This window comes from Phoxinus phoxinus (genome assembly GCF_949152265.1).
Source record: "Phoxinus phoxinus genome assembly, chromosome: 9".
Taxonomy (NCBI): domain Eukaryota; kingdom Metazoa; phylum Chordata; class Actinopteri; order Cypriniformes; family Leuciscidae; genus Phoxinus; species Phoxinus phoxinus.
Window position 1 is genome coordinate 34,383,222 of NC_136884.1, and position 12,349 is coordinate 34,395,570.

At 39.3% G+C, this 12,349-nt stretch overlaps 2 protein-coding genes across 2 annotated transcripts in view; one reads left to right on the forward strand and one right to left on the reverse strand.

Moving 5' to 3' along the window:
• Positions 1 to 8,610: 8,610 nt before the first annotated feature.
• Positions 8,611 to 12,349, reverse strand: part of LOC307004875 (piggyBac transposable element-derived protein 4-like) — a 145,283-nt gene continuing 141,544 nt past the window's right edge. The window contains exon 2 of the mRNA XM_079624437.1: positions 8,611 to 9,369. Coding sequence (XP_079480563.1) covers positions 8,821 to 9,369 — 549 coding nt within the window. The 3' untranslated portion in view covers positions 8,611 to 8,820. The remainder of the gene's footprint in view (positions 9,370 to 12,349) is intronic.
• LOC307004876 (uncharacterized protein) lies at positions 9,628 to 11,489 on the forward strand. Its single transcript, XM_079624438.1, has 2 exons — positions 9,628 to 10,462; positions 11,286 to 11,489. Exons 1-2 carry the CDS (start codon positions 9,701 to 9,703, stop codon positions 11,295 to 11,297), a joined length of 774 nt encoding a protein of 257 aa, XP_079480564.1. The 5' UTR covers positions 9,628 to 9,700; the 3' UTR covers positions 11,298 to 11,489.

Below are 12,349 nucleotides of genomic sequence, written 5' to 3' on the forward strand. Positions count from 1 at the left end.
AAAGTTTCAGTTTTGCAGTTTCCGTCAAAATAAAATATCATGTGCTTATCCCTGTCCAGCCCTGATCATGTGTCTACCACCACAGACATAATCCTGTTGTTTGTAGATTTTACAGTGAGGCATATTTCTTTGTGCAGACAGGGATATTGTTATTTTATATGGTTTTACATGCCATTTTTATAGGCTACATTTATAAACACTATGCGGACATGCAGGCTAAGTAATGATAGGGCTATGATGTTTGTCCATGTATCTACACGGTAAATTAAGAAACGGGAAAGTAAAGTAATAAGTAGTAAAGTAATCTCAATACAATTTACAGAAGTAACTAGTTACTTTTGTTGAGTAACTACCCCAACACTGCTGTACTCTTCATCCTCGGTGTCGCTTCTGAACAGCTCTGCCAAATAGAGCGCCCTCTCGCGGCTGTAGACGGTAATGTTCTCTCTTGGTTCATCTCAGTCAGTATGAATTCATTTTGATGTATAAGTCGCACCTGACTATAAGTCGCAGGACCAGCCAAACTATGAAAAAAAGTGTGACTTATAGTCCGGAAAATACGGTAGTTGAGTTTACTTTGAAATCTTGTGGAAACATTGCCTTAAAGGTGCCATAGAATGGAAAACTGTATTTACCTTGGCATAGTTTAATAATAATGTTCTGTACATGGAACTGATATACTGTGAGCCTCAAACATCATTGTTTCCTCCTCCATATGTAAATCTTTAGTTTGCAAAAGACCACTGAAAAAAGGGCGAATCCCAACATAACACCTACTGTGATGTTACAGTCAGGATCATTAATATTTACGCCCCCCAAAATTGTCATATACCAGCCCATGTTCTAGGCTAGGCAGTATTAACATGGACCTTCACAGCCGAATCATCAGAAGTTCTGCAGGTATTGTGAAGCAAGCAAGCAAGGACAATAGCGATAATGGATATAAATGTTATGTTCCAGGCTGTGCAGAGGATGTGAGCACTTTTCATACCCTTCCCACAGAACAGAACCCAGTAAATGGAAACAGATTCCATTTACACCTGGTCGCATAAATGTGTTTTCGCAAAACAGATATAAATCCGATCTTCAATTCATGTGCTATATGCAGATTTAACGTTCAGAGTTCACGTCACCGGAAGCAATTTTATTGATCATCAGCTAATTGCAAAATCAAAGACCGCAATAGGAGACAGCGGCAACAGCACTGGTAAGATAATTTCGCTTCTTTACTTTTAATGAAGATGATTGAAAGTAAGTCGCAGACGCTTCTGTTAGCGTTCAGCCAGAGCGAGGACGCACTGAAGCGTTTTTTTTTTTTTTATAGTTCAAAGTTACTATCAGATTTAATGTTATTACCTTGACAAACTATACATCATTAAAAAGATATAAGTCTCACGTTTCAGTATTTGACCACTATTGTATTCTGAGAAACTTATAGTGACAGTTATGTCTTAATTTGTGTCAGGATTTATGTAATGAAAAAATTTGTCGATACCTTTAATATGAATTATGAGCGTCAGCCGCGTCCATTCATCAAAAAACTCCCGTGCTGTTGTCATGAGAACGCTTGACAAAACAACGTCCCTCAGGGCTTTTGGCTCAAAAATGTGCAGATTTGGAGAAATATTGATAGATTCTCATAGGTTTACATCAGATTTCTATAGACAGGAATAATATTTATTGAATTTATATCAAAATGCGTCGATGTAAACATAAAGAGCGCTGGATACTCTGATGTACTGTGTTTTCAATCCATACCAGCAGCCGGAGGGCGCTCTATGCACATGTTTTGTCCAAATATGGGCGCACACGAAGAAGAACCAATGATGCACGATTCCAGGACGTCACTCACATAAACAGAGCTAACAGAGATCGCTGTAACATGCAGATAAAGATGTTTTGAAGACAATAAACATGATTGCAATGATATTTGATTTACCTGTGTTCTTCGAGCCATGTCAGGTATTTTTATAATAATAGATTATATTTATAATGTAATGCTAATCGATATAGACTTTATCTTCGTGCAGAATACTAATAAAATAATACATTTTCTGTCTGATTTTTTTATCTGAAGCCAAATAAGCTCGCAGAAGGTTATTTGAAACACTCGACTTGAGCTATAAAGTAAGTTTGGAGCACAAACATGGTTTTAATCTCATAAATGTCGTGTATTGATGGTGTGCTAAGCTAACACGCTAACGTTAGCTAGCTCAGGTGCACCTAGGGTTGCCACCCGTCCCTTAAAATACGGAATCGTCCCGTATTTACAAGTAAGATGATGCGTCCCGTATCAAATCAATAAGGGACGCGATTTGTCCCGTATTTTACATTAGGCCCACATACAGTTGAATAAAAACATAAGGATTTTGCAGTATGGATGATACTAATAGCAAATATAAAGAAATCAATTTCTTAGTAGAGAAGCTCATTGCGTGATTGCATTTTAGCGTCTTTGTTTCGTGAACATGTCATGCGCTGAAAACCTGCACGTTTTTTAACCCCTCGTGCGCTGTTCGGGTCTTTTCGACCCCAAATGACGTTTGCTGAAATAAATAAAACATTATATTTGTCCAAATGATGTGAGACTTTGCACGGTTGACAACACTTTCTACATCTACAAAAAAAATTAAATACATTTTGAATAATATCTGTTTTTTATGTTAGTGTGGGGGGAAAAAGTCACACTTGTGTTGTTTCAACAAAATGTCATTTTGAAACATAATAGTTTTTTTTTTTAGGATTTATAGTTTTAGGAGGATTTATTATATATTTTTTTACTTTAGGCTATATAAATAAAAATTTTTTAAACAAAAACAGTAAAAAAAAAAAAGTTAAATTCACTTTATAAAAGACCCACATTTCTAACGTTCATGGATATAGATACTTTGACATGGTTTAGTGTAAGATTTTTGCCCATCTTTTGGAAAATGCTGTTTTAAAAGTAAAGAAATTATCACTTTAGTAGATGGCTGCAGAGCTACACCATTTGCTATTTGACTAAAATACATATTTTCAATAGCTTTTAGTTGGATTCATATCTACATATTATGAAATCACAATTATAACAATAAAAATGACTTTGTCAATGTTGAGCATTTGGGGGGGGCTGGGGGGGGGTTGAATGGGTGTCCCTTATTTTGCCACACTGAAGGTGGCAACCCTAGGTGCACCTGCCATCTAACGTTAGCTGTTATTTTTATGAATTTTTCTAAATAGGAATGCTTACTGAACTGTTTCTTTATTCAAGAAAGGCATTTGATACAGTTTCAATGTGAAGTGAGAACTTTGATACAACAAATTAGGGGGTGAAACAGCGTGAATAGCCAGTCGTTAGCCATTATAATGCAAACAAAAGAAGTGCATATTACCAGGGCCATAACTAGGCTGGAGATGTGTGAATGTAAGCAGGAGAGACTGACACTGAATGGGGCTCGTTTGCACCACAAAACAACAGAGACAATAGACTGAATAGATGCTTATAGATGACAATAAACACAAGTTTGCATTTTAAATTCTAATCAAATTAAAGTCATATGACATGATCTTAAAAAACATTTAACTAAATGCAGAGTTTTAGACTTATCACCTTCAAATTTTAAATATAACATGGTCAGACATGTGGCTTTAGCTAGAGTGCAATTCTAGATTGCTCCAGTGCCAACTTCAATGAATAGATGCTCAGCTGCTCATCTGTGGTGATGCTTGTTGCACTTACATCTGTGGTGGTTTCTCTCTTTTGTGAAACCACTTCTCAGAGATCTTTGATGCCAGAAATATTAGACTTTATTTTACAACAAAGCCGTGCATCTCCTGCAGAAGATAACTTCAGACCTTTGCTCAGCTCACACAAATATACCATACATCCTTTTCCAAAAATGGTAACACACCCTATAGATATTTTAGGGTAAAGGTCTTGTACCGTGTGACGTACTAGAATAGGATTTTCTGCTGCAGCAACATTCCAGGCCTTTCTTCAGGCTTCCAAAAGTCAAACCCACACGCAGAGGAAATAATAGTGTACAAATATATAGCTAAATTACTTATTTTCTAAATAATAAAATCTTCTACACGGTCAATCCCTTTTGTCAGGTAGAATTATAATTTAGCCTATTTTTCATCAAAAACACAACTCAGGAGCTAACTAGGTTAGTTTGGTTGTTTAGATAGTTAATTCGCTCCTAGCTAACGTGACCTTCTCCACCATTTAAGTTGAAACAATCTAGTCAATTTGTTAAAGTATTTTTTTGTTTGAGAACTGAAGTTTGGTTATTTTGCACATTTGTATTTCAGAGTACATCCTCTCTCTCTCTCTCTCTCTCTCTCTCTCTCTCTCTCTCTCTATTAGCACGACTCTACTTAACCTGTGCCTTTTCTGTTCTGTGTTGTCAGAAGTTTGGTGTTTTTTTGTGCAGTGTGTTCCAGCACACAATTGTTCCACACTCCTGTTCCAGTCTGGATGTTTGTCTTGTATCTGCTGGTTCGTCTGTTGTCTGTTCTGTATTGCAGGATGAGTTGGTGAACCTGTCAAACGCGCCCAAGGAGTACCTTGACCTGAAGGAAGTTTTCAGTAAGTCCCGGGGTGCTTCTCTTCCTCCACATCGTCCCTATGACTGTCCCTATTGCCAGGTACGTCTCCGCCTAAAGGCAGATTATACTCGCTTTTAGCTCCTGAAAGGGAAGCCATGGAGAAATATATTTCTGATTCTCTGACAGCCGGGCTCATCCGCCCATCCTCTTCTCCAGCTGGGGCTGGGTTCTTTTTCATGGACAAGAAGGATGGCTCTTTGCGACCATGCATCGATTACAGAGGGTTGAATGACTTCACAGTAAAGAATACTTATCCTTTGCCATTGAACTCTTCAGCCTTCAAGCGGTTGCAGGGAGCATCTGTTCACGAAACTGGACCTTCGTAATGCCTATCATTTGGTCCGCATAAGAGAGAGGGATGAGTGGAAACCCGCATTTAATACCCCCAGGGGGCATTTTGAATATCTGGTTATGCCTTTCGGCCTGTCCAACTCTCCCACGGTTTTCCAAACATGCGTCAATGACGTACTGAGAGATATGGTTGACCAGTTCATATATGTTTACCTGGATGACATATTGATATTTTCTTCTTCTCTCCAGAAACATGTTCAGCACATCAGGCGGGTGCTCCAGAGGCTGTGAGAGAATGAGCTTTTTGTCAAGGTGGAGAAATGCGTTTTCCATGATGCGTTTCCTTCTTGGGGTACATTGTCTCGTCCGAGGGAGTACGCATGGATTCCAACAAGGTTAAGGCTGTGGTGGATTGGCCAACCCCAGATTCCCGCAAGGCCCTGCAGAAGTTTCTGGGGTTCGGCAATTGCTACCGGCGTTTTATTCACAGTTTCAGCCAACAGTCAACAGCTGCTCTGACTGCCTTGACCTCCAACCAGAACGACGTTCAGGTGGTCCAGTGCCGAAGCTGCATTAACCCTCTGGGGTCCGAGGTGTTTTCTGGGTCCTGGTGGTGTTCTGACATGCTCTAACACAGTGTTCTTCAACCCTGGTCCTGAAGGGCCCCCAACACTGCACATTTTCTTTGTCTCCCTAATCAAACACAGCTGATTCAGGTGTGTTTGATACACTACTAGAGTAACATCAAGCAAAGTGCGCGTATTTCACAGCGCATATCTAGTGCCATATGATCTAGAAGTGCAATGAAGCCTGAATGTCCAATTCGCTTCAACTTTTCCGAACTGTATGAAAGACTATTTTTCGGAAGGTTCGAATGTGTGTGTGTGTGTGTGTGTGTGTGTGTGTGTCAGAGGAATTAGAAGCAAGCAGAATACGGTTGTTTATAAAACACAAGCAGCGTCATCAAGCATCTGTGTTTAAAACTAAGCTCAGACTCGATTCTGAAATGATCTGAATCGATACAGAATCGTTGAAGAGAATCTAGAACACAATCACATAAATTAAACAAACGGTTCTTTCCTGTAGCCTGCCAGGCCTATATGCGCAGCATGCCAAGTTGATGCTTAATCTGCAGTGCAGACTGCTTTACTATCGCGTGTCACGTGACCAGAGTGTAATCGCAGCTTTTGCGGTTACAAAATCGTGTTTCATCATATCGCGATATTATCGCAAGTGCAATTAATCGTTCAGCCCTATTTCTTAGTGTTCACAGGACGAACAGGTGGGTTGATTGTAATATTAACTTTACTACATTAAGTTAATTATATTAACTGATCCAAATATTTATAATTTATAACGTTATGACAATATAGAAGTTCCGAAATAGGCCTTGTTTGGTTTCTAGTTGCAATGTTTGATAAGCATTTGGCAGTAAATAAACAATGCTACTTCTATTGCACTTCAATGTACACATTTTACGTTCTTATCAGTTCTTGCTTTCCCTGGGAATTGAACCCATGACCTTGGCATTGCAAACACCAACGCTCTACTGTTTGAGCTTTTATTACTTTATTTGAGCTTTTATTACGTTATTGCTCCATGGTGAGCACCAAACTCATTTGTGAATCAAGGCTGAAGCGCAGTGTACCTCCAAGGTTTATTTTCTTTTGGAGAAAAATGCAGAAATGGGAATTAATGACCTGTTTTTTCCACAGTAAACGCTCTGGTAAATCCTGCTGGGGCAGGTGACTGGTCAATTCTGAGTCTGACTTCTTCTGCCACAGCCCAAGCATTGTTTTCCATACTTTTCTGTTCATGATCCTCAAGGGCTGATCTGGTCATTGTGGATATGTCAGTTTCTGTCAAACCATGGGTCTCAGAAAAGATCTGCCACTGGATTGTACCTCCATCACATATCGCTTCACCTGAAATTAACAATTAAAAGATAATTAGTCAAAGTTCACTCACAAATGTACTTTTATTCTCAATTTTAAATGGACCCTTTCACCAACTACCCTCTTCTGCCCACCATGCCTCTTTTCCTCCACAAACAATGAATTCCCCCTTGGTCTCAGGGAGCATGAACTGTTTGTAAATGAAGTTTGTGAAGGACCGGCTGAGTATAGACCTGTTGCTTGAAAGGTCCATCGGGATGAAATGAGTTTTGTAGGATATGACTATAGCACATTTACCCAGGCAAGCATTCAGCCTTTCAGCTTCATTTTGCCCAGAATCCTCCCGAGCTCTGTGAATTCAACACAATAGGTCCGTTGAATGAATCTGGATTTGTTTCTGCTGCTCTGAAACGTACCTGAAAGACATTTCCATTTTCAAACTGTCAATATTTGTATTGAGGACATTTTCTCTGAGGGGGACTGAGGGAGCTACATGGAAAATACGCGCCGAACAAGCCACTTTGAAATTTTGCTGTTTTCATGAATACAAAATGTAGCATGTGGCTCAATTTTAGTGACTACGCCACCCCCAGGTTAATGGGGAAAACAACCCTATTAAAGCACACAAGTTCGTTCCACCTAGAAAGGCAAGAGGCATGGGCTTCCATACAAAAGTATTTATTAAAGCTAAAAGAAGTTGGCCAACAATTATTTAAAACCAACAATTAACAAATGTCATGGTTGAATGGAACAAAGCCAAAAAATAATTATAATAAAACAAGGAATTTACAATAAATCTTCACAGGGGCTGGGGCTTCCTATAGGGAGCAGGCTAGTGTGAAAGCAGCAGGTCTACAATAGAAACCACGCCAATCCGAATCACACCTACCAAATTCACTGCAAATGACACAAAAGTAGTGACACAGCAATAATGACACCCTTGGTGAAGCAAAGCCAGTAATGCAGAAGACAACTAGCCCACTCCAGGAAGCCCTCAGCTCTTAAAAAAAAAAAAAGAAAGAAAAGAAACACATAAATTAAACAAATTTAAATAAACAAAATCAAATAGAGAAAACACATTCAAAGTCAATTTACTAAATTAAACAACCAATATGAAAGAAAAACAAATGTACAATATACTCAAAATAAACAAGGTATGAATACTGCAAACACACATTAACCCTCTGGTGTCCTTCGTTTCAGAGTCACACTTAGGACCTTCGGGAGCAAATGGTCTGGGAGGGTGGGAATAATATTTATAAAAAAAAAAATCAGAGTCAAGCCTAGGCCTCATGAAAACTATTTTTTAAATGAGATGGGTGCCATCTGGTGGATACACTGAGCATTTTTATCACGCAATAGCACATTTTTACCACAAGATGGATTTACAGCTTTCTGTAGAAAGGCTTGCGAATTCTAGTGATTTTTGCACATATTTGCCAATTGTTTTTCAGGTTGTTGATTTTAAAATATAATAACAGATTCTCACAGACTATTTTTGTCTTTTTTTTTGTTTGTTTGGTTGGTTTAAATGGTAATTTGAAGTGCCAGTTTTACTTTATAATACAGTCAAACCTGAACATTGCATTAGAAAGAGAACAAATGGAAAGCATTTTGTTACCCAATGTTTAATTCTAACTTAATTCTAACTTAATAAAAATGCAATTCTTTCAGTCATAACATTTTTATTAATCTTACACAAACATTTTATCAATGAACAGTATTCAATGAACAGTAACTGAAAATTAAATGAACAAACTGGTAACAACTGGTAACATCAAATAATTATCAAAAAACTAAAATAACAGTAAAAGTATAATTATGATCTAACAATGGAAAATAGAAAAATAAAAAAGGTGTTTTAAATATCATAACTATATATTTAAATTATTTGCATACTATTTACATAGGCTATTATGAACAGTAACTAAAAATTAGCAACGGCAATTATAAACAAAAAAACTAAAATAACAGCAAAAGTATAATGATTATCAAACAGTAAATTAGAGAAATAAAAAATATCCTAACTATATTTACATATTATTTACATACTAATTACAGTTTTCACATACAATGACAGAGTGTCTCTTGCAGACAGGGATGTGACACTTGAGCAAATGTTGACTGTTTTGCACTCCTGCGGAAAGCACCATTTGCATCTCCATCTTTTGGCTCGGGAGGGACCAGCTGGGGAGGGACAAGCTCGGGATGGACGAGCTGGGGAGGGACCAGGTGGGGAGGGACAAGCTCGGGAGGGACCAGGTGGGGAGGGACCAGCTCGGGATGGATGAGCTGGGGAGGGACCAGCCGTGGAGGAAACTGCATCCTCATTGCATTCCTGCACTTTCTTCACAAGCTCATGAGAGGCTAGGGTGCGGGGAATGTGCCTCCTAGATTGAATAAGGGGGCACACTAGCGCTCTTCCCAGCTCCTCCAGAAAGTGCCTCCTCCTGAAGCTGTCAGCCTGCCTCCAAGTGGGATTTACTTCCCTCCATATAACAAATGCATTGTATGCCGACACGTCTACAATGTTATAAAACACTGCCATGGGCCAGCGAGCTGTCTTCCTCCGGCAGGTGTAGGTGGCAACAATCTGGAATATCACAAAAAACCATACACAATTAGTATTACTGCTGACATCTAGTGATAGTTCAATTCTCTTTACATGCCATTTAGCTTAGAATAAAAAAATAATAATTTTATGAAATTATGTGTGTTAAGCTAAATGGCATGTAAAGAGAATTGAACTATCACTGGATAGTTCAATATACATATATATATATATTAGGGCTGTCAAAAATAGCGCGTTAACGACGTTAATTAGTTGTTTGTCGTTAATTACGTCAATTTTTTTAACGCATTTCACGCATGCGCAGTGTGACAAATTATTCAAGTCAGGAAAGTGGTTGGGAGCTAGAGGCGAGATGGAGCAAGGTGAGCAAAGTGGGCCTATTGACGGATTCAAATATAAAAAGAATGATGATGGTACAGTTAACAAGTACAAGGTTATTTGCAAGATTTGTAACAAGGAGTTTCAATTTCACCGGAGCTGTTCAAGCTTGAGGTACCATATCAACGCCAAACATGCGTTTGCTGAGCCGTCAGGTTCAGCGAGTGGTTTGCGCCAGACCGCGCTGAATTTTCGCAGGCCATTAACAAAATCAACCTCAGATAATTTGACCAACACAATAGCAAAATGGATTGCAAAGGATTGTAGACCCATTAGCATCGTAGAAGACTCAGATTTCCTTGATGTTTTGCAAGTGGCGTCTCAAGACTCAACCTATAAGCCACCGTCAAGAGCCACAATTATGACGAAAATCCACGAGCTCTATGAAAACGAAAAAGAAAAAAGGAAAGAGGTCTTGGCTCAAGTAAATCATATCGCCCTGACAGGAGACCATTGGACATCAGTGAGTAACAACAATTACCTCGGAGTAACTGCACATTTCATCAGTGACATGTGGGAACTGAAGTCTTTTGCGCTGACTATATTAAAAACTGAGGAGCGTCATTTTGCGGAGGCTTGTAAAGAACAGTTCCTGTCTGTTGCACGTAAGTGGGACATCGAGGGCAAGACAACAACCATTGGGACTGACAGTGCACGCAACATGGTTGCCGCAATTCGACTTACACGCTATGAACACTTGAACTGTGTCGCTCACATGGTGCAGAGAAGCGTCACAGTGAGTCTTGCTACAGCGGCTTTGTAAATGCTTTGGCCAAGGCTCGCAAAGATGTCGGTCAATAACATGTATGTATGCAGGGTGCGATTTGTGGGGGGGAAAAACAGGGGGATGTTTTGAAACATTTTTATTCATAAAAATAAATCATGCAACATGAACTTTATCACTGCATTTGCAGGAATTGTAAAATCTTTTTTCTTATTAACTCATGAAGTAGCTTAACGCAATATTTTTACTCTAATAGCTTATCTTTCCCCACAATCTTTCCACAGAACTGTGATCATGCAATAACGTTAACTTTACACTGTGATGCTGAGCTACAGTGAAATTATAGAAAAGACACATGCATTATCTGTGTTAGCAATTCGCATCATTCGCGTGAACTGGACGCGCGAATGAGGCTATAAGCCCCGCACCGCGCTAAACGCCTCATTCGCGCCGCAGGACCTCTAGAGGTGCGTAAACGCGTCTTTACATTGACTTAACATTGAAATCACTCGCGCCAGACGCTCAAGATTGAGTGAGTAATCATTTTAAAATAAAATTTACTTTAATCAAGCCACGGATCCGTGATAAGTTTTGTGATCCGTCTCGCCGTTAGTGTAGTAGCACTGATCACTTTGAGGGGGGGATACAAATAATTAGGCAGAGGCAGGTATACATTGACCAGAAAGGGGGAAATCCCACGCATCCCCCCCCCTGGCAAATCGCACCCTGCATGTATGTAAAAAATAATAATGATTATAATAATAATATGTTGATAACCACTGTTCTAATAATACATTGTCTCTGTGTGCATGTGTGTGTTTGTTTGTGTGTGTAGGTATGTAACTGAGCTCCTGGGTGGAGAGGCCTATGTCTCCTGTTCTGTGGTACTACCTTCTCTCTGCCACTTGCGTCTCAAGATGGAAGCCTGTGATGAGGACCCTGCATATGTGGTGAGATTCAAGACCAAGTTCAAGGAGGACCTAGCATCCCGTCAAGAACAGCTCAACAATGCATGGCTCCAGATTGCTACAGTTTTGGATCCTCGTTTTAAAGACTTGAAATGCCTGCCCAAGACAGACAGGGAAGAGGTGTGGACCACACTTGAAGGGATGCTGCAACAAGAATCACCCAGAAAGTATTCACAGACACATGATGATGGGCCACCCAGGAAGAAAATCAGCCTGAATCAGAGATTCTGAATCGGAAGACGAAGAGGTCCAACCTGCCATACAGAGGTACAGAGCAGAGCCCACCATTAAATTGGAGGACTGCCCCTTGAGGTGGTGGGCATCTCATTCAAGAGCCCATGAGAAGCTGGCCTCACTAGCTCGCAAATATCTAGCCACTCCTGCAACCACTGTTCCCTGTGAACGACTTTTCTCAGTTGCTGGTCACATTGTGAACAAGAAAAGGTCAGCTTTACTTTCAGAAAATGTGAACAAGTTAGTTTGCCTCAGCAACTGGTTGAAAGATGATGAAGCTCAGTAGATTTGAAAGGTGATGTTCAAACAAAAAGACCAGTTTCAGTGCAACATGTTATAGTAGTTAGCAACTGTATTTTTGAGCAACTGGATTAAAGAATGGAGGAAAAGGTAAAAGATTGTTCTTTAGTTTGATTAAAAAGTTTTATTGAAAATGTTTTTTTCCACATAAAAACGCAACAGATGACTCAAATTGTGCAAAAATGTGGTAGGCCACTGTTATGATTTGACTACATTTATTGCTTTCTGTTCAATTGAATACTGTAAATTATACATCCTGCTTAAGAGGAATGCCAAAGAGGAAAAGGGATGGGACATTACAAAGACAAATATTATGGTCTGTAGTATGTTTCAGCTTGATTTAAACCACCATTATTTGGCTGTGTTAATAAACAGACATAATATGAAAATTATGTAT